The sequence below is a fragment of the Phoca vitulina genome, unplaced genomic scaffold (assembly GCF_004348235.1).
Source record: "Phoca vitulina isolate PV1807 unplaced genomic scaffold, GSC_HSeal_1.0 scaffold6, whole genome shotgun sequence".
Taxonomy (NCBI): Eukaryota; Metazoa; Chordata; class Mammalia; order Carnivora; family Phocidae; genus Phoca; species Phoca vitulina.
Genome location: NW_022589709.1, coordinates 67199752 through 67220751, shown reverse-complemented (window position 1 = coordinate 67220751; position 21000 = coordinate 67199752). Strand labels below are relative to the sequence as shown.

Here is a 21000-nt window from a genome sequence, read left to right as displayed (position 1 = left end):
CTAATGACTCACAGCCCTTGTTCAGGGTTTCCTCCCCTAAATTAATCATCAAAGAAGGCTTCACAGCAATGGTGGAGATTTTTGGTTTTGAGTTTTCTTTCATCAAGACTGTGGTTAGGTCTGATGGGTTGCCTTGTTCCAGTACCAGGAAATTTCATCATTTCCTCCAGGAGATAGTATTGATAAACTTGGCCAACTTCTTTTTTTAACCATCAACATTTTAAAGTCTGAGGAGACTTGTTCTTTGTGTTCTCACAGTCTCCTTCCATTTGAGATACAATTAGTCAAGTAGTTCCCTGCAACGAAGTGATGATAATGATTTTCCAGATCCACCTGTCTGAGATTATGCCCAGATTTCCTTGCCTGGAGTTTAGAGTGAACTCAAGCTCTACAACTGCATATTTACCGCCTGATTTACTCCCAAAGATGGCCTTCGTACACAGATTTTGCTAGTTAAACTCCCATTTGAACTTATTGCTAAGTTCCTCGGAGGCACCTCAGATTTGTTCATGTTCACTACCCACAAGCAATCACTTTGTGATGGTCCTCTGGTGTGTGAGGGGAAGGGGAAAAGGCACTAGAGGGCAGGAAAGTGGTAGAATGAGGGGCATCATTATTTAGCACCACTTGTTGGCTTTCCATAGTCTTTGGCTCATTTGTCTCAGATGCTTTGTACTCTTGTTGCACTATTATAATTACAGCACTTACCATGTGATATTTGCTATTAGTATCCACGCTTCTGTCTCTGCAAGTAGATCCATGGTTCTCAACCTTTTTTTCTTCTCAAACCCATTTGGAGGGATATGATACAGAGCCATCAGTAACAGTAGCTTACTTTGCATCTTCCCCATACTCTGACTCCCTTCTCCTTGTTAAAAACCATTGAACTACAGTGAAGTTGGGGACAGGATCATCTTTTATTCCAAGCACCTAATGTATGGCTGGGACACTGCTAAATGAATAAGAGAATACCTGAGGTCACCAGCTGATTCAAGGGGGTGCCAGGGCTAGAACACTTAGGCAGTGTCATCTTCTAGAACGCCCCTCTCCAACTACTGCAATTTTTCTAATTTTGTCTCTGAGTATGATTTAATACTGTTGATTTTTTTTCAGAAGGATTTTTTTTAAATTCACAAATAATAGATGAGTATTCTCATTTTAAAGGAGGCAAGCAGTAATTTCCATTAATTTTAAAATGTTTTATTCAACAGTTAATATTGATAAGATTTTAAAAAATAAAACCCCATGTCAGAATAATAATTTTAGCTTTCACATCCATAATTATTTATTTATTGAGAATTTGAGCTTCATAGCTTTTATAGAGTTTTCATGGTTTGACCTCCCTCCCTTTCCAGAATGCTTTTAGAACTAGTGTAAAGGTATGTCTTCTAGCTAAGAAATGGAGAAAATTAAGACGATGTTCTGAATAATTAGGCACTGACAAATACTATTGGTGTTACGATTAATTTTGAAGAACACACTTATTCTTCATTAAAAAATTTTAAAATTTCCCTTTATTTTATACTCATTTAAATCAAGTTTTCATTCTGCTTTATTGCCATAGGCATTTTCAATTAATAAGATGTTTCAATTTTATCCTGGTGAGAAAATTTTATCCTGGTGGTTTTCTCCAGAAATGATGCATGTGATTTTTTTCTCAAATGATTTATTTTGTTGAGAACTGTTTCTTTTTTCCTATAATGATCTGTCAGATGAAATTTGGAGTCCTTTTTTTTTTCTTTCAGAAATGAGTTATTGCTTTTTCATTTGCTTTAACTCTAGATTATCCCACCATCTCTCTATGGGATGAGATAAAGAGTCAGTAGCCTTTTTGTTCTAATTAAGTCCATTAACAATATTGTATGTCTATCTTGTATCAGTAGGTACTTACTTAGAGGAATAAGAGGAATAAGGGATGTGAAATACCATGGCACTTTGCGGAAATTAGGAGTCATTCCATTTGGCCACAGTGCTAGGGCCTGAGGCAGAGAACAGATGATGGTCCCAGATCTATATGACTCACAGTACTTTATTTCTTGGTGGCTGGTGTACTTTTCATATTACATAGTGGAATGAATTATGGACAAATTAAATGATGACTGGGGCTGATGAAGTAATTGTAAAGGGATCTATGTGATGATAGCCAAAAATATAAAATAAGGAAAAAAATTAAAAAAAAAATAAAGGATTCTTCCTTAAAACCCCCAGAATCTATCACTGGAAATAGAGTTGTTTAAAAGAGATAGGAAACTAACTTTTGACTGATGACATTTTCAGTTCTCTCCTCAGCCTGCCTGCATTAACCTGGGGACAATGTGGGCCTGGGCACTGTGGATGTTCCTTCTACTCTGCAAATTCAGCCTGGCAGGTAGGTTTACAGGTGCCCTTTTATGGATTATGTGATTCTTACTAACTTCTTTGGACAAGAACTATGAATCTGAGTGCAAAGAGACTCCTGGAGCTTGGGCATATGTGGATGAGCAACAGGGGGTTTGTGAACTCCCTGAATTTCTGTGGATGGGTGTGTGCATGTTGATGTATACATATGTGTGTGCAAATTTGGCAAGATGTCCTATCGTATTTTCAGAGGGAGATATGACCTCCCAAAAGGCCCAGATCCACTGTTTTAGTGTGGTAGTAAGTTCTTATCTCAATAGTTTTTATGTTAGGAGCAGTTGTTTCATGTAAAACACACATATAAAAATAAAAATACATGACTTTCACAGTATTTTCAATAATTTCCAAGGATATAAAGGGAAATGATGAAATAACACATTTTTACAATGGTCCAACTTAAGACTTTGGGTCTAATATCCATATTAGGATATTTATTATCCATTACTTTGATTGCATCTTATATTAAAAAAAATAAAGACCAGAGAGGAAAAGTGGGGATTGGTTACTCGGAATGTAGAGAAGACATCACGTCATGTACCAGTTTGCTAGGGCTCTCATTACTACACACTGAGTGGCTTAAAGAACAGAAATTTGTTTTCTCATAGTTCTGGAGACTGGAAGTCCAAGATCAAAGTGTCCATAGAGTTGTTTTCCTGACACCTGTCTCCTTGGTGCATAAATGACATTCCTCTTGATTCCTCTTTGTATGGTCATCCCTTTGTGTGTCCTAATCTCCTTCTCTTCTAAGATAGCGAGTCGGATTAGATTAGGGCCTACCCTAATGGCCTCGGGTTAACTACTACCTCCTTAAGAACCCGTCTCCAACCGTCTCCAAATAGAGTTACTTTCTGAGGTAATGGGGGTTAGGGCTTCAACATATTAATTTGGCCATATATAATTAAGACCGTAACATGTAGTAATTGGGGGTGACCAAGAGGCAGTCATAACCCACAGATAATGTCTTCCAGACCTCTCCCCTGGCATGGCCTGCCTTGTAGCCTGCTAGGGTATACCTGTGGTGCTTAGGAGTTTTATAGACGCTATGGGCAGGTAGGCCTATATCTCTCTGTCTCATCTAGCCTCCCCTGGCCAGCTCAGAAACCAAAAATTGGTCCCAGTTATGCAATTTACAGTTGAAGTTATATGCATCATGGCTCCTATCAACTCACCCTTCTGCTCAACTTACCTTTTCTGTCTTCTATCTCTGGCTTCTTCTCTTCTTATTACCTTTTACTTATACCACGTCCTACACAACTGGCTCCAGTTTCCACCTGACTTCCCTTTTGGAACATCCTTCCCCAGGTCTCGATCAGCCCTGCCCTTCTTCTCTTTAGAGACATTTTTCAAAACACTAATTTTGCAACAGCTCTAGGTGATATGAGCACATAGGGAAGAAGGGAGATCAAGAACAATGAATTTTGAAAAATGTTCTTTTTGCATGTGGAAAATTCTCTCATAAGCAAGAATATTCTCCTTATCTTTCTTAGAGGAAGGTTAATGAATATTTCCCCTTATTTCTAGATGTAGGAGAAATAGTTATTTTTAGAAACATAGGAATATAGTTATGGCTTTTTTTTTGAAGATGTGGTGGAAGGATAGATATGCACAAATGGTAAGTCTATCCTTCAGTTGTCTATTTTTAAAAAATAAAAATTCTGCAGGACACCTGGTTGGTTCAGGCAGTTAAGCGTCTGCCTTCAGCTCAGGCCATGATCCCAGGGTCCTGGGATTGAGTCCTGCATTGGGCTCCCTGCTCAGTGGGGAGCCTGCCTCTCCCTCTGTCTGCTGCTCGCTCTCACTCTCTCTCTCTGACAAATAAGTAAATAAAATCTTTAAAAAAATAAATAAAAATAAAAATTCTGTTTTTGAATTGTTTTAGATTTATAGAAAATTTGTGAAGACAGTACAGAGAGTTCTTGTATACCCCTCATCCAGTTTCCCCCATTGTTAATATCTTATAATACATTTGCCCAAACTAAGAAAGTGATATTGACACATTATTGTAGACTAAATTCAGACTTTATTTGGATTTCACTAGTTTTTTTCATTAATGTCCTCTGTTCCAAGATCGAATTCATGGTACCATATTGCATTGCATTGTCATATCTCCCTTGTCTCTTGTGGTCTGTGATAGTTTCTTAGTCTTTCCTTGTTTCTCATGACCTTAACACTCTTGAGTACTTGTCAGTACTCCTGGGTTTTTATAAAAAGTGTAACAGAGATGAAGTGCCCTTTGTGCTCTATCACATGTAACAGATGAAGAGCTGATATTCTAACTAGAGATAATGGATAAGACTTAAAATCAGCACCCTGTTTTCCAACAAGTGGAAAGGAAGGATGATAGCTGTATAGGCTTTGAGAATAGTGGTGGTTCCATTATGTAAAGTAAAAGCAGTTCATACGTGCAGGGTCACACCAGATAACAGGCAGAAATGTAATTGTAAGTAAAGCAAGTAAGTCAAAGTGAAGCCTAGTATTGTTTATTCATCTGGTTCCTTCTTATTCCAGTTCCTCTCAACCCCCTAATTGTGATAAAACTAATCTCAAATGACCTGAGATACATATGCAGAATTCGAATGTCATGAGGACACCTGAAGAGAGAAAACTACTGATAAAGTGAATTCTTCTCCCAAGTCTTAGAATCCTGGATTTTCAGAGCAGACTGTCTATTTTTTACGTTAGTCAGGGAAAGTTGTTTATGCTGTAAAAATAAACAAGCCCCATATCTCAGTGTTGAAAACAGCAGGAGGTAAGCAGGAGCCCAGGGTGATGAAGGTTCTACCATCCTAAGACACTATCATCTCAGCATGGATTTGCAGGGTGTGCAGGAACACAGGAAGGAGAGAAAGGAGAATCATGCACCAGAACTTAAATGATTCCCTCATTTGGCCAGAGCAAGTCACATGGCCATGCCTAAATTCAAGGGTGCAAGAAAATAAAATCTTGCTGTATATCCAAGAAGGGGAGATATTGATGAGCACTGGAAATACTTCTGAATGCACATTTTATTTATCACAGATCTCTTCTGTAATACTAGGTTAAAGGATTAAAATATTCCATTCCAAAATATACTACTTTGACATGGGGATTATTTTGATGGGGAGGCAGATGAGATTCAACAGATGCAGAAATGAAGCCTACTGCATTAGTTTCCCACACGTATTTACCTTCCTGCAGTTTGCTACCCTTGGAAACCTAAATTCCTTTTCCTTTGTCCTGTCTCTTCTGCACAAATTTATTGTGTTTTTGTTAAGATGCTATGTGAGCCCACGATCTAACCACCTCTTTGAATTTCTCTTTATTGAGGTTTCTCCCGCATGGTATGTGCTGCATGCATTAATAAACTGTTTTTTTCCTTTTTAATCTGTTTTTTGTTAGTTTTATTTTATAAGGCCCTAGCTGCAGAACCTAGGAAGGTAGAAGGAATAGGAATTTTTTCTTCTCATACACCAATATCTCTATAAGAATATTGCTTTCTTGCCATATTCCAAGCAGTAAGGACAAGACAAATGTAGCCCCATTAATAAGCTCATGTGGAATGGAAAATCATTTTTTAAAAAAAAGATTTTATTTATTTACTTGACAGAGAGAGACAGTGAGAGAGGGAACACAAGCGGGGTGGGGGCCAGTGGGAGAGGGAGAAGCAGGCCCCCTGCCAAGCAGGGAGCCTGTTGCGGGGCTCCATGTGGGGCTCCATGCAGGGCTCCATGCAGGGTTCGATCCCAGGACCCTGGGATCATGACCTGAGTGGAAGGCAGACGCTTAACGACTGAGCCACCCAGGCGCCGCTGGAAAATCATTTTAAAAACTATTTTCTCTTTTCCTGATACCCGGGGAACCAGATTGTTCATATATATATACATATATATATATATATATATATATGTATATATATATATATATATATATATAAATTAAAGCTTCTGAAGGAGTAAAGGGAGGTATTCAGGGAAGACTGGGAAAGACAAGACACTGAGTTTTGACCAGGGTACATTTGAATCCATAAGGATCTGTTTCTACATTGGTTTTTGTGGCTGGCTCTGGATTCAGCCAATGCAAGACAAAGTAAGAATGAAAAGGAAATAAAATAAAATATGACTGTAGGAGGCCATAATGAGAATAGCACAAGACCAAAGAATATTCTGGGGATACAAGGAAAAACTTCTTGTTTCCTTGTTCTGCAGGAAAGGCTTAACTTTGAAATCCTGCTAAGAGTTAGTGTGATGGGTATAAGTGAAATGTGTGAAGTGAAGTAAGGGACAAGCTAATATTTAATGAATATTAAAAAAAAAAAACTTGTCCAAAGGACTAAAGACTAACCCACGTGTAAACACACACACACACACACACACACACACATGCACACACACACATGTGAGCACACTGCTATCATCTCTGAGTCATGAAGGCAGAGTGAGTTGCTAAGCGTGAAGATTGTTCCTTTGGGGATATTATGGGCTGACTTTGGTTCACCGCCTTGTTGGGTTTTGTATGTTCCTGCTGTGGAATATGTTTGTGTTTTGAGGAATGCGTTACTGGTCTAGCTTCCAATCCCAATGTAACATGCAGTATTATTTGGTTCAGGTCCAGTTCCTTCGTCTTTTTAAGCATTTGGACTTAGAGATTACTTTGTCATAATTTTCAGCATGCAAGTAGTAAAGATAAAAAATCTTTTTAAAAAATTGTTTTATTTTAATTCCAATGTAGTTAACATACAGGGTTATATTAGTTTCAGGGGAACAGTATAGTGATTCAACACATCGATACATCACCCAGTGTTCATCACAAGTGCCCTTCTTAATCCCCATCACCTATTTCACCCATCCCCTATCCACCTCCCCTCTAGAACCATCAGTTTATTTTCTAAGAGTCTGTTTCTTGGTTTGTCTATCTCTCTCTAAAAACCTTTGCTCATTTGTTTTGTTTCTTAAATTCCACATATGAGTGAAGTCATATGGTATTTGCCTTTCTCTGACTTACTTTGCTTAACATTATACTCTCTAGCTCCATCCATGTTGTTGCAAATGGCAAGATTTCATTCTTTTTTATGGTTGAATAATATTTCATTGTATATATATACCACTTCTTCTTTATCCACTCATCTATCATTGGACACTTGGGCTGCTTTCATATCTTGGCTATTGTAAATAATGCTGCAATAAACATAGGGGTGTAGGTATACTTTTGAATTAGTGTTTTATATTTTTTTTGGTAAATACCCAATAGTGTGATTACTGGATTGTAGGGTAGTTCTATTTTTAACTTTTTGAGGAAACTCCATACTGTTTTCCACAGTGGCGTTCCCAGCTTGCATTTCCACCAACAGTGCAAGAGGGTTCCTTTTTCTCTATATCCTCACTAAAACTGTTTTTGATTTTAGCCCTTCTGACAGGTGTGATGATGAGTGAAGTTGAGCATCTTTTCATGGGTTGGTTGGCCATCTGGATGTCTTCTGCCCATTTTTAAATTGGATTATTTGTTTTTTGGGCATTGAGTTGTGTCAGTTCTTTATATATTTTAGATAATAACCCTTTATCAGAGATGTCATTTGCAAATATCTTCTCCCATCCAATGGGTTGTCTTTTGGTTTTGTTGCTTGTTCCTTTGCTGTGCAGAAGCATTTTATTTTGATCAAGTCCCAATAGTTTGTTTTTGCTTTTATTTCCCTTGCTTCAGGAGCTATATCTAGAGAAATGTTGCTACAGCCAATGTCAGAGAAATTACTACCTGTGCTCTCTTCTACTATTTTTATGGTTTCGGGTCTCACATGTAGATCTTTCATCCATTTTGAATTTATTTTTGTGTGTGGTGTAAGAAAGTGGTCCAGTTTCATTCTTTTGCATGTTGCTGTCCAGTTTTCCCAAAACCATTTGTTGAAGAGACTGCTTTTTTCCCATTGGATATTTGTTCCTGCTTTGTTGAAGAATAATTGACCATGTAATTGTGGGTTTATTTCTAGGTTTTCCATTCTGTTCTGATCTATGTGTCTATATTTGTGCTCGTACCATACTGTTTTGATTATTGCAGCTTTGTAGTATAACTAGAAGTCTGAAATTGTAATGCTTCCAGCTTTGCTTTTTTTTTTTTTTCCAAACAAAATTGCTTTGACTCTTTGGGGTCCTTGTGGTTCCATACAAATTTTAAGATTGTTTTTTCTAATTCTGTGAAAAATGTTGTTGGTATTTTGATAGGGATTGCATTAAATGTGTAGATTGCTCTGGGTAGTATAGACATTTTAAGAATTTTTTTTTCTTCCTGTCTATGAGCATGGAATGTCTTTCCATTTCTTTGTGTCATCTTCAATTTCTTTCATCAATGTCTTATAGTTTTCAGAGTATAGGTCTTTCATCTCTTTAGTTAAGTTTATTCCTAGGTACTTTATTTTTTTTGGTGCAATTGTAAATGGGATTGCTTTCTTAATTTTTCTTTCTGCTACTTCATTATTAATATATAGAAATGCAACAGAGTTCTGTATGTTGATTTTGTATCCTGAGACTTTAATGAATTCAAATTTCAGTTCTAGTAGTTTTTTGGTGTAGTCTTTAGCATTTTCTGTATATAGTGTCATGTCATCTGCAAATAGTGAAAGTTTTACTTCTTCCTTACTAATTTGGATGCCTTTTATTTCTTTTTGTTGTCTGCTTGCTGTGGCTAGGACTTCCAGTACTATATTGAATAAAAGTGGTGAGAGTGGACATCCTTGTCTTGTTCCTGGCCTTAGGGGAAATGTTCTCAACTTTCCCCCATGACTATGATGTTGGCTCTGGGTTTTTCATATAAGGCCTTTGTCATATTGAGGTATGTTCCCTCTGTCCCTACTTTGTTGAGGGTTTTTATTATGAATGGGTTATACTTTGTTAAATGGTTTTTCTGATCTATCGAAATGATCATATCATTTTTATAATTTCTCTTATAGATGTGATGTATCACACTGATTGATTTGAGAATATTGAACCACCCGTGCAACCGTGGAATAAATCCCAGTTGATCATGGTGAACAACTTCTTTTAATGTATCATTGGATTCACTTTGCTGGTATTTTGTTGAGGATTTTTGCATCTGTATTCATCAGAGATATTGGCCTGTAGTTTTTTTTGGTGGAGTCTTAATCTGGTTTTGGTATTAAGGTAATGCTGGCTTCATAGAATGAATTTGGAAATTTTCCTTCCTCTTCTATTTTTTGGAATAGTTTGAGAAGAATAGGTATTAACTCTTCTTTATATGTTTGGTAGAATTCGCCTGTGAAGCTATCTGGTCCTGGACTTTTGTTTGTTGGAAGTTTTTTGAGTACTGAATCAATTTACTTTCTAGTAATGGATCTATTCAGATTTTCTGTTTCTTCCTGTTTCAGTTTTAGTAGTTTTATGTTTCCGGGAAATTATGCATTTCTTCTAGGTTGTCCAATTTGTTGTCATATAATTTTTCATAACATTCTTTTACATTTGTTTATCTTTCTGTGGTGTTGGTTGTTATTTCTTCTCTTATATTTGTGATTTTGTTTAGTTGAGCCCTTTCTCTCTCTCTCTCTCTTTCTCTTTTAATGAGTCTGGCTAGAGGTTTATCAATTTTACTGATCTTTTCGAAGAACCAGCTCCTGGTCATTGATGTGTTCTACTGTTTTTTAGTTTCTATATCATTTATTTCTGTTCTAATCTTTATTATTTCCTTCTTTTTGCTGGTTTGGGGTTTCATTTGTTGTTCTTTCTCTAGCTCCTTTGGGTGTAAGATTAGGTTGTTTATTTGAGACTTTTCTTGCTTCTTGAAGCATGCCTGTATTGCTATAAACTTCCCTCTTAGAACCACTTTTGCTGTGTCCCAAAGATTTGGACCATTCTGTTTTCATTTTCATTTGTTTCCATGTAATTTTTTATTTCTTCTTTTGATTTCTTGTTTGACTCATTCATTGTTGAGTAGCATGTTATTTAACCTCTGTGAATTTGTGGTCTTTCCAGATTTTTTCCTGTGGTTGACTTCTAGTTTCATAGTGTTGTGGTCAGAAAAAATGAATGCTATCTGTGATTTCGATCTTTTTGAATTTTTTGAGACTTGTCTTGTGGCCTAATATGTGATCTATTCTGGAGAATGTTCCATGTGGGTCTCTGTACCTCTTGAATCTACAAAGGGCACTCTGTGCCTCTTGGAAGTTTTCAGTTCTTATTTCTTCAGATAAATTTTTTGCCCCCTTTTCTCTATTTTCTTCCTCTGGGCTCCCTATAATGAGAGTATTTTTTTCAGACTTGATGGAGTCACTGAGTTCCCTAGACTATTCTCAAGTTTCATAATTTTTTTCCTCTCATTTGCCCAGTTTGGTTACTTTCTATTACTCTGTCTTCCAGGTCATTATTTCTCTGTTTCGTTTAGCCTGCTACTTATTCCATCAAGTGTATTTTTAATTTCATTTATTGTGGTCTTTATCTCTGATTGATGCTTTTTTATCTCTTAATTAAGTGTCTTACTGATGTCCTCTACTCTCTTCTCCAGTCTAATGGGTATCTTTATGATCATTCTTTAAATTCTCTGTCAGGTATATTACTTATGTCTGTTTTGCTTAGGTCTTTTTTGTGGTTTGGTCCTATTCTTTCACTTGGATATATTTCTCTGACTTCTCATTTTTTGTAACTGTCTGTGTCTGTTTCTCTGTGTAAAGTCAGCTATGTCTCCTGTTCTTGAAGGTAATGGCTTTAGGAAGAAGAGGTCCTGATGTACCCTGCAGTGCACTGTCCCCTGCTCCCCAGGACCTAGTCCTTCAGGGAGTTTCTCCTCTGGGTGTTGCATGTGTCTTGTGTTCTTGTCTCTTTTTGCTTCAGTTCAGTTGTCTGCAGTGGCTCTCTTTGCCTGTTGTGGGTAGTGTTTGGTTCCCGACAGCTGTGGCCTGTATTTAAACAAGGTACACTCTGGTCTGTTTGCTCATTGAGACCTGGAGCTGCTGCTATTGGTACTGGCCAGCCTAAGTGGATCTGCAAAGGGCACATGGGAAGGTCTTGCACTTTTAACAAGGCCTCAGGCTTCTGCAGAGCCCGCCAGCACCAAGACCAGGGCTCTGCAAAAGGCACAGGTCAGAAGAGGCAGTGCTGGTGAGGTTTGTGCTGATCTTCTGTGGGAGGGGATCCACATTGCTGGGACCGAGGCAAGGGTGACTGGAAAAGGCAGATACATTGAGGCATGGGGTGGGGGGCTTGGTGCAAGCAAGTTAGGTAGGGAGTGTGGGCAAGGTACTGGTTCCCATAGGCGGCTTTGTGTTTATGCTGGTGGGCCGGGATGGGAAATTGTGCCTACAAACTCCTTTGTTCCCGGAGGTGTCTTTCTGAGATCCATAGCTCTCCAGGACATACTCTGTAATGAGTAAATCACTCCCCCTCCCATTTGCCACCAGTGGTTTTCTTTCCTTTTTTTTTATTTTTAAGATTTTATTTATTTATTTATTTAGAGAGCACGCAAGTGGGGGGGAGGGGTTGAGGGAGAGGAGAGAGAGAGAATCTGAAGCAGACTCTGCACTGAGTGCAGAGCTGGACACAGGGCTTGGGATCATGACCTGAGCTGATATCAGGAGTCAGACACCCAAGTGACTGATCCACACAGGAACCCCTGCCACCCAGTGGTTTTCAAACTGCTGGTTCTTCACTGTATCTGCTTAGGCTGCTTGTCATGCTGCCTCTTAAAGGGTGAGGACTCAGCTTCCTAATGCCCACAGAGCTTCTCTAGAGCCGAACACCTTATTTTAAGAATTCCAGGCTTTGAGTCCTACTGTTTGTAAGAACTCACAAAATCAGGCCTCTCTTGTTTTCAAAGCCAAATGTTATGGGGGTTCGTCTTCCCCATTTTGAGTCCCCAGTGTGATTGTCTGTTTCTTGCCTTTCACTGTACTCCCAGCTCCCTCCCGTTTGTGGATGGCCCCAGTCCCTTTAGGTCTCAAATCGCATCTCCGCCTTCTTCGATGTGGCCTTTTCTCTACTTTGTTTGTGGGGTTTGTTCTGTCAGTCTTTGGGTCTTTTTCTGGAATATTCAAGCTGATGTGAATGTTACCTAGTTGTATCTGTGGAACGAGGTGAGGTTAGGGTCCTACTCTGCCATCTTCCCAACAGCACAAGATAGAAAATCTTTGACTTCACTGCTAACTAATGGGTGCTTCAAGGATGGGGTGCAGCAGTAGGGGCGCCTGGGTGGCTCAGCTGGTTAAGCGTCTGCCTTCAGCTCGGCTCATGATCTCAGGGTCTTGGGATAGAGCCCCATGCTGGGCTCCTGCTCAGCAGGGAGTCTGCTTCTCCCTCCCCCCTGCTTGTTCTCTCTTTCTCTCTCTCAAATAAAATAAAAATAAACTCTTAAAAAAAAGGATGGGGTGCAGCATTCAGAGGAAGGCAACTTCTCAAGAAAGAGCTGGAAGTGTTGACACAACATGTAGGCACCTAGCTCTCCCTCATTCTTATTTATCATTTCCAGGGGCTACTTTTCCCCTGTGGATAATGCTCATTTCATAGAACAAATATATGAATATATATACAAATTTAAAAAACCTAAACCTAAACAAAACAGTGAATGTCCTCGATTCTGGAACCTTTTACTATTGCTTTTTTGTTAGAAGGTAATACCTCTGACAGAGGTGAAATAAATACAGTATTAGTTAGGTGTGCAGAGAAAATATAACATCCTTATAGTCTATGATCAAGCCAATCCATTCCAAAAGTTCCTTCTCCCCTGGAAAGCCAGGCAGGGTTGAAGAAGAGGAGGGAGTGGGTAGCACTCTTATTTGTTAACATTAGCTCATTTTCTATGGTTTATAGTGTTTTTTTTTAGCTAATTCAGTCCCTCTGGAGTAAATGCCCACCTTCCAGAGTTCCTGCCTTTCTCCTGCTCCTTTTTAAGATGGTGTCTGTGTACATGAGCAGGGTTTATATGACTGAATGAAGAACCTCTGGCAAGGGATTGTGAATCTATGTAAGAAAGTTTTTGTGTTGCCTTCTGGTCTTCTCTGGACTGCCTGCTTTGGTCTCATGCCTCCTCTGCAGGACAGCTGGCTTTGCCTAGACTTTGGGGCATCATATTGGCACCTATTCCTGAAGTTCATGTCCCATTTGTTTTCCTGTGGTTCTGAAGTCCCCTGTGCATAGCAGTCTCTTCATCTGAATCCCAGGCTTGGACCAACCTCACACGTCTATACCCACTCCCCACCCTGAGATACCAGGGACTTCTGGATCCCAGAATGCTACACTTGCCTGTGTGGGGCTTCTCTGAAGAGCTGTGCCATTGCAGTGTTAGGACTTCTGCATTATGTTGGAGTTGAAGCTGAGTGTAACTTGAGCCTTCTTTTAGACTAAAGGCTTGTGACCTGCCCCAGGCTGTGCCTGGTGAAGTAAGTCACCAGCCCAGATGATCTAGTTTCACAGATCCATCTGCGTGTTTCTACTGCTCTGTCAAGAACACTGACATCTGAGCTCCTTATTCTTACTTTCATTGTCTCCCTACCCACCCCCATCAGTATTTTACTTGCTAGAAGTGATGGGCTTTTTCCTATTTCTTGTCTGGTAGGGGCTTCCTTCCTGGATGGATTAGAGCTTTGCTTTGATATGTAAAGTTAACCTAAGTTGTCTTTCTCTCTCAAAAATGCCTGCTTCTGGGGCGCCTGGGTGGCTCAGTCGTTAAGCGTTTGCCTTCGGCTCAGGTCATGATCCCAGGGTCCTGAGATCCAAGCCCTGCATTGGGCTCCCTGCTCAACGGGAAGCCTGCTTCTGCCTTTCCCATTCCCCCTGCTCGTGTTCCCTCTCTCGCTGTCTCTCTCTCTCTGTCAAATAAATAAGTAAATAAATAAATAAATAAAATCTTAAAAAAAAAAAAAGCCTGCTTCTTAAGACTGCTTTTACCAAAGACTCAAAAAGAAGTTAGTTTGAGTCTCAGAATTGAACATTGCCCTTAGTTTGAAATTGCCTTTGTTCTCAATTATGTATGTGTGTATGTGCATGCATGAGCATGTATGATTAACCCCTTGGGCATCTGGTGAAACATCTGGACCACTTCTCAATATGTGTAAGTGCATAAATAGTATACATAGGATTACAAAGGAACTCAAATATAATGAAAGAATGTTATCAAAGTATTAAGGAAACAGGAATTCTCCCAGGAGCCACTGCTCTTCCTCTTCCCCTAAGCTGCCTGAGGTGACCTCTGAAAATGGCTTGCCATTCGCTTGACCCAGAAAACCCTACGAAATCATGCAAATCAAGAGGTTCAAATCTTCGTGTTCACTTTAAGAACATACGTGAAACTACCCAGGCCATCAAGGGTCTGCAGATCCGAAAAGCCCCCAAGTATCTGAAAGACGTCACTTTGCAGAAGCAGTGTGTGCCATTCCGTTGCTACAATGGTGGAGTTGGTAGGTGTGCCCAGGCCAAAGAGTGGGGCTGGACACAGGGTCGGTGGCCCAAGAAGAGTGCTGAATTGTTACTGCACATGCTTAAAAATGCAGAGAGTAATGCTGAACTTAAGGGTTTAGATGTCGGTTCTCTGGTCACTGAGCACATCCAGGTGAACAAAGCTTCCAAGTCACCAGAACGTACAGGGCTCATGGTTGGACTAACCCATACATGAGCTCTCCCTGCCACATAGAGATGATCCTTACTTAACAAGAGCAGATTGTTCCTAAACCAGGAGAAGAGGTTGCACAGAAGAAAAAGATATCCCAGAAGAAACTGAAGAAACAAAAACTTACGGCCTGGGAGTAAATTCTGCACAGAATAAATGCAAATAAAAATAAAAAGAGAAAAAGAAAGTATTAAGGAAACAAATTTGTGACAGTACTATATGTGCTTCTTAATCGATACATCAAGGTACCTGCAACAACTGAAATATGAAAATACTCTGACATTTAATGGTGACAAAGTAACAAGTAATGATACAACTGTAGGTTGTTGACCACATTTATGATGGAAGGAAACTGTAAATTTTAACAATAGGTATGTGAAAAATTTTTCCTTTTTAAGTTCATGTACCAATAGATTGTATCTCTGGACCCTTGCAGGGTCTAGATCCATATTCTAGATTGTATCTATTTTCCCTATGAAGGGATAGGTGTTATTGGGTGAGAAACTACAAAGAGCAAGATTTATAAGCTATGAAATACAGATGAATATATTTCAGAAATTTCCCCTATTGTAATCTTCTGGGGAAAAATTATTGATACATAAGGTTGAAGTGTGGCATAGTTGAACATTTTGTGTTTTTCTCTTTTCCACATATCATCCATTGCCCAGTTACCCAGACCGGTTCCATCGTTTGATGCTTTACTTAGTATTTCACTAACACTTCATATTTGCCTGGTATTTTAATGATTTTTGCTTCTCAAATGTTGCTTTTGAGTGAGAATATGATTTTTTTGAAAGGCAAAAATCTAGTTCTTCAAGGGGAATAATTGAAGAGCGGGAGTTAGATTCTTTCCTTGGTCCTGAATGGGAGAATTTATAATATGTATAAACTAACCAAGAAAGACCAGCTTTTGATCTGCTTATTTTCATGAAATGATTGTGTCTCTCGCTGTGTGTGTGTGTACGTACGTATGCATTTATTTATATATTTATTTGTGTATGTATGTATGTATTTATTTATTTATCTATTTATATAGTTCTCCCAGCTAAGCCTGAGAACATTTCCTGTGTCTTTTACTATGAGGAAAATTTTACCTGCACCTGGAGTCCCGAGAAAGAAGCCAGTTATACATGGTACAGAGTGAAGAGAACGTAGTAAGTATGGGAGTTTGTGTGCTATCAGTGGGAGTAAGGGAAGGAGGCAGAGGCTCCTGGTTCATTCAGGATTCAAATCACTTATGAAGTGAAACGTTTTCTTCATTACAGCTTCTGGTGACCCCTATTTGCGCCCAGTGTCTGGGGTGACACCTTGGCTGCTGTAAGTGTGTGACAGGATCTGCAGCTACGGGGCGTGGGGTGGGGTGTAGATTCATGATGACCTTCTCTGAGAGGCACTGAATTGGCTGAGAGTAGTCACCAGTTATAAGCACAGTGGAAAAATCTGTTTATTTACTATATTCAGCTATATTCGTCCTCTTTCCAGAATGTGTCATAAAACTATTCCTTCTTCATGGACCCAATTATAGTAAGTTGGGTTATAAACCCAGAACTAAGGAGCAAATTTTTCTCAGTCTGCCACTAATTTGCTGTGTGACCTCTGTCAAACAGTATTCCACCGGGACAGTGATTCCCAAATTTTTCACTACCTCAAGCATCCCTTTTTATTCTAATAAGAATAAAAATTTAGAAGTTTTTATTATAATTCTAGCCAAAAGCTAGATGTTTTAGTGAGTTTGTGCAGGGAATTTTTTGAAATTTTGAAAATAGCTCATGAAACCCTTTATGTCCTTCATGTTCCCCTAAGAATAAGGAAGTCCGCATTAGGAAATATTGAAAGATGATCTTTAAATCTTTTCCATTTCAGAAAGAGAGTCTGTAATTCCAAGTTTTTGTTTTGTTTTTAAATACAAGATCTCATACATATTCTTTTTTTCCCCACTCCTTAGAAAATTGGTAACTAGTGTTATCAGGGAAGTCTACTTCATGTTTTACAGTAGAAGAAAAAGATAAAAGCGAACACTATTCCTTGCATTACTCATGTATCAGTGATACATCAGAGAGATGATTTAAAATAGAGGTCAGGAAACTTTTTCTTTTTTTTCTTTTTTTTGTTTTTATTTTAAAGATTTTTATTTATTTATTTGTCAGAGAGAGAGAGAGAGAGCGAGCACAAGCAGGGGGAACAGCAGAGGGAAAGGGAGCAGCAGACTTCCCGTGGAGCAGGGAGCCCAATGCGGGGCTCGATCCCAGGACCCTGGGATCATGACCTGAGCCGAAGGCAGACGCTTAACGACTGAGCCACCCAGGCGTCCCAGGAAACTTTTTCTATAAAGGGACAGATAGTAAATATTTTAAGCCTAGAGGAGATTGGGTCTCTGTGAGACTATTTAACACCACTGCTGCTGTACCAGGAAAGCTGCCTAAACAATATGTAAACCAATGGACCAGACTATTGTCCAATAAAACTTTATCTGTAAACACTGAAATTTGAATTTCATATAATTTTCACATGCCACAAAGTATTTTTCTTTTTATGTATTTTCCCCAACCATTTAACAATGGTTGTTATGCACCATATGAGGAGATGGGCTGTGTTTGGTCTGCAGGCCTAGTTTGCTGAGCCCTGCTTCTGAAAATCAGAGTGATAAAGGCCCAATAACCCATGGCCCAAGTGTCTTATCTTCTCCCAGACTAATCAGTTCAAGGCCCAGTGTTTAATAGAAAGTACGAGTAGAACGAAAATCTGGAAACCAATAAGTGTACTCCTATTTTTTTCTTTTAAGGAGTCATTTCCCCCCTTGCATCACTCCCCGTGTATTATCATTATTCTCACCCACTGGTCATGTAGAAGTAGGAAACGCCTGGGTGTTCTTTTTTTTTTTTTTTTAAAGATTTTATTTATTTATTTATTTGAAAGAGAGACAGAGCACAAGCGTGGGGAGGGGGACTGGGAGAGGAGGAGAGGGGAGAGGCTGTGGTGGGGAGAAGGGTCAAGCAGACTCCCTGCTCAGTGGGGAGCCCAATGTGGGGCTCTATCCCAGGATCCTGAGATCATGACCTGAGCCAAAGTCAGTTGCTTAACTGACTGAGCCACGCAGGTGCCCCACGCCTAGGTGTTCTTAGGCCTGTATACAATCCATGTCGATGGCCTCAGGCTTGCTGGGCTCTCCAGGACTCCCAGACTGGTTTGTACTTTTGTCAGTTTATCACTGAGAATATCTCTTCCAGGTAGAATGGGAGAATTTCTTGTGGATGGTCAACCCTGAGGACACATGATGGTGGGTCAGTGGTATGAACAAAAAAACCTACTGATGCTCAGAAATGATAAGAATGGATTTTTCCTTGGGGAACAATAAGAGGAGTTGGGATACCTTTAAGGAAGTAGTGACTTTTGAACTGAGATGTGAAGGAGCCCTAGAGGTGCAGAAAAGGGAAGAAAGTTTATTTCTTAAAGGTTACAACATGAATAAAGGCAAAAATATTCAGCTATCGTAATAGTACTAATAACAATGATAGTAACATTTCTAAGTGGCTGATATTATGTATATTAGTTCATTTCATCCTCATAACAGTGCTATGTTATAGGTACATTACCATTCTCATTTTAGAGATGAGAAAACTCAGGCATGGAGAGGTTAGGAAACTTGCCCAAGGCACAGGATTCAAACCTGGTCAGCTTCCAGAGCTCATGCTTGTAACCACGACCCAACATTGCTCTGGAGGCTGTTTTTATATTGTACAACAACCATAGAAAGCCTTTAAATTTTCTACTTTCAAAATTCTATGATTCTATACATTTAAGTTCTGCTCCTTTGCCCCCAGCCCCAGCCAACATTGGCATCTTACAAAGTGGGGTCTTTTGTGTTCTCTGCCTATATCATCCCCACAGCCATGGGAACTATGGCTATAACCACACATCTGATTCCTACCAATCTTTGTACTTGTCTTCATTAAGTTATAACTTGATAGGATTTAAGTTATCTATATGTCTAGGAAAAAAATTTAATGAGCTTTCTGAAAACAATATATGGCAGTAGTAAAAAATTCAATCTGAAAAATATAAAGAATGTAAAAAAATCATTTGCAATTCCACCACCAAAGGTAACAACTTTAACATTTTGATGAATACTTTTCCAGACATCTCTGAGAATAGTTATATAAATATATGTTTATATAAATGTGATTAGTCTGTACAAAATACACATTCTTTTTTTTCTTTTACCACCAATAAGAGTATGGGCATCTTTCCATATCAATAACTCTAGATGTATTAAAAACTATATTTTTAATTCTATTTATGTATCTACCATACTTTATATAACAAATCCTCATTGATTTTATTTTTCTTTTAAGAATAACTTCTCAAGGCTAGAATCTGGAGTTTTCAGGATCCTAGTCAGTATTTCTTACCAAGTGGAAATGTATTACAAGCATAGATTTTGATGGACTTACAGAGTTCCGAGGAAGTCTTCATGGCTCATAGCATCTCAGGCAAGAAGCGGGTAACTTTGATCTCTCCTTGGAAGAGATGAGGAAGGAATTTGGAGACAGGGGCATCATCTTCGGGATGATATATACCTCAAGAGAAACCCAGAGTAAAACTAATAAATACATGCTTAATATATTAAGTATGGCTTTATTTCAAAACTGCTGTATTAAACTCATGTTGAATTGCTTTTTCCTTCAAAGCTCTTATGGACATAAAAGTGATATTTGCCCAACTGATAATTCTACAAGGGGAAATCATGCTTCTTGCTCCTTTCTTCCTCCAACAATAACAAACCCAGATAATTACACCATTCAAGTGGAAGCTCAAAATCCAGATGGTATAATTAAATCTGATATAACACATTGGAACTTAGATGCCATAAGTAAGTATCATTTTTTATTCTTATATACTCTATTATTAAAAGATAAGCCCCTCTCCTCTTTTTCTCAGAAGAGATTCAAACACAAAAGTAAACTCAAGGCTCAAGGATATAGTAGGTACACCAAGGGTTGTGGATATGTATGAGGCTTCCGTTTTCTCCACATCTTCACCAATACTTGTTATTTCTTGTTTTTTTGATACTAGCCATTCTCACTGCTATGAGGTGATATCTCTTTGTGGTTTTAATTTGCATTTCTCAGATTAGTAGTGATGTTGAGCATCTTTACATGTATCTCTTGGCCCTCTGTTTGTCTTTGGAAAATGTCTATTCAGGTCTTCTGCCCATTTTTTAATTCAAATTGTGGGGTTTTTTTGGTGTTGAGTTGTATGAGTTCTTTATATATTTTGGATATTAGCCCCTAATTAGATATATCATTTGCAAATGTCTTTTCCCATCCAGTAAATTGCCTTTTTCATTTTGTTGATGATTTTCCTCACTCCGCAAAAGCTTTTTATTTTGATGAAGTCCCAATAGTTTATTTTTGCTTTTATTTCCCTTGCCTGAGGAGACATATCTAAAAAAATGTTGCTAAGTCTGATGTCCAAGAGATTGCTGCCTGTGTTTTCTTTAGGAGTTTTATGGTCTCAGGTCTCACATTTAAGTCTTTAATCCGTTTTGAGTTTATTTTTGTACATGCTGTGAGACAGTGGTCCAGTTTCATTCTTTTGCATGTAGCTGTCCAGTTTTCTCAACCATTTATCGAAGAGACTGTCTTTTCCCCATTGTGTATTCTTGCCTCCTTTGTCGTATACTAATTGATGATATAAGTTTATGTTTCTTTCTGGACTCTCGATCCTGTTCCACTGATGTATGTGTCTGTTTTTATGCGCATGCCATACTGTTTTGATTACTATAGCTTTGTAGTATAGCTTGAAACCTTGGATTGTGATACTTTCAGTTTTATTCTTGTTTTTCAAGATTGCTTTGGTTACTTGGGGTTTTTTGTGGTTCCATACATATTTTAGTATTTTTTTTCCAGTTCTGTGAAAAGTGTTGTTGTTATTTTGATAGGGATTGCATTGAATCTGTATATTGCTTTGGGTAGTATGGGCATTTAAAAAATTTTAATTCTTTCAATCTGTGAGCATGGTATGTCTTTT

General features: G+C 38.6%; 1 protein-coding gene and 1 pseudogene across 1 annotated transcript in view; both read left to right on the top strand.

The window, feature by feature from the left end:
* The window catches only part of IL31RA (interleukin 31 receptor A), a 72195-nt gene that overhangs the window by 20965 nt on the left and 30230 nt on the right, over positions 1–21000 (top strand). Inside the window, exons 2-4 of the mRNA XM_032403556.1 lie at positions 2278–2368; positions 16007–16124; positions 19659–19840. Coding sequence (XP_032259447.1) covers positions 2278–2368; positions 16007–16124; positions 19659–19840 — 391 coding nt within the window. The remainder of the gene's footprint in view (positions 1–2277; positions 2369–16006; positions 16125–19658; positions 19841–21000) is intronic.
* On the top strand, positions 14560–15147 carry LOC116631957 (annotated as a pseudogene).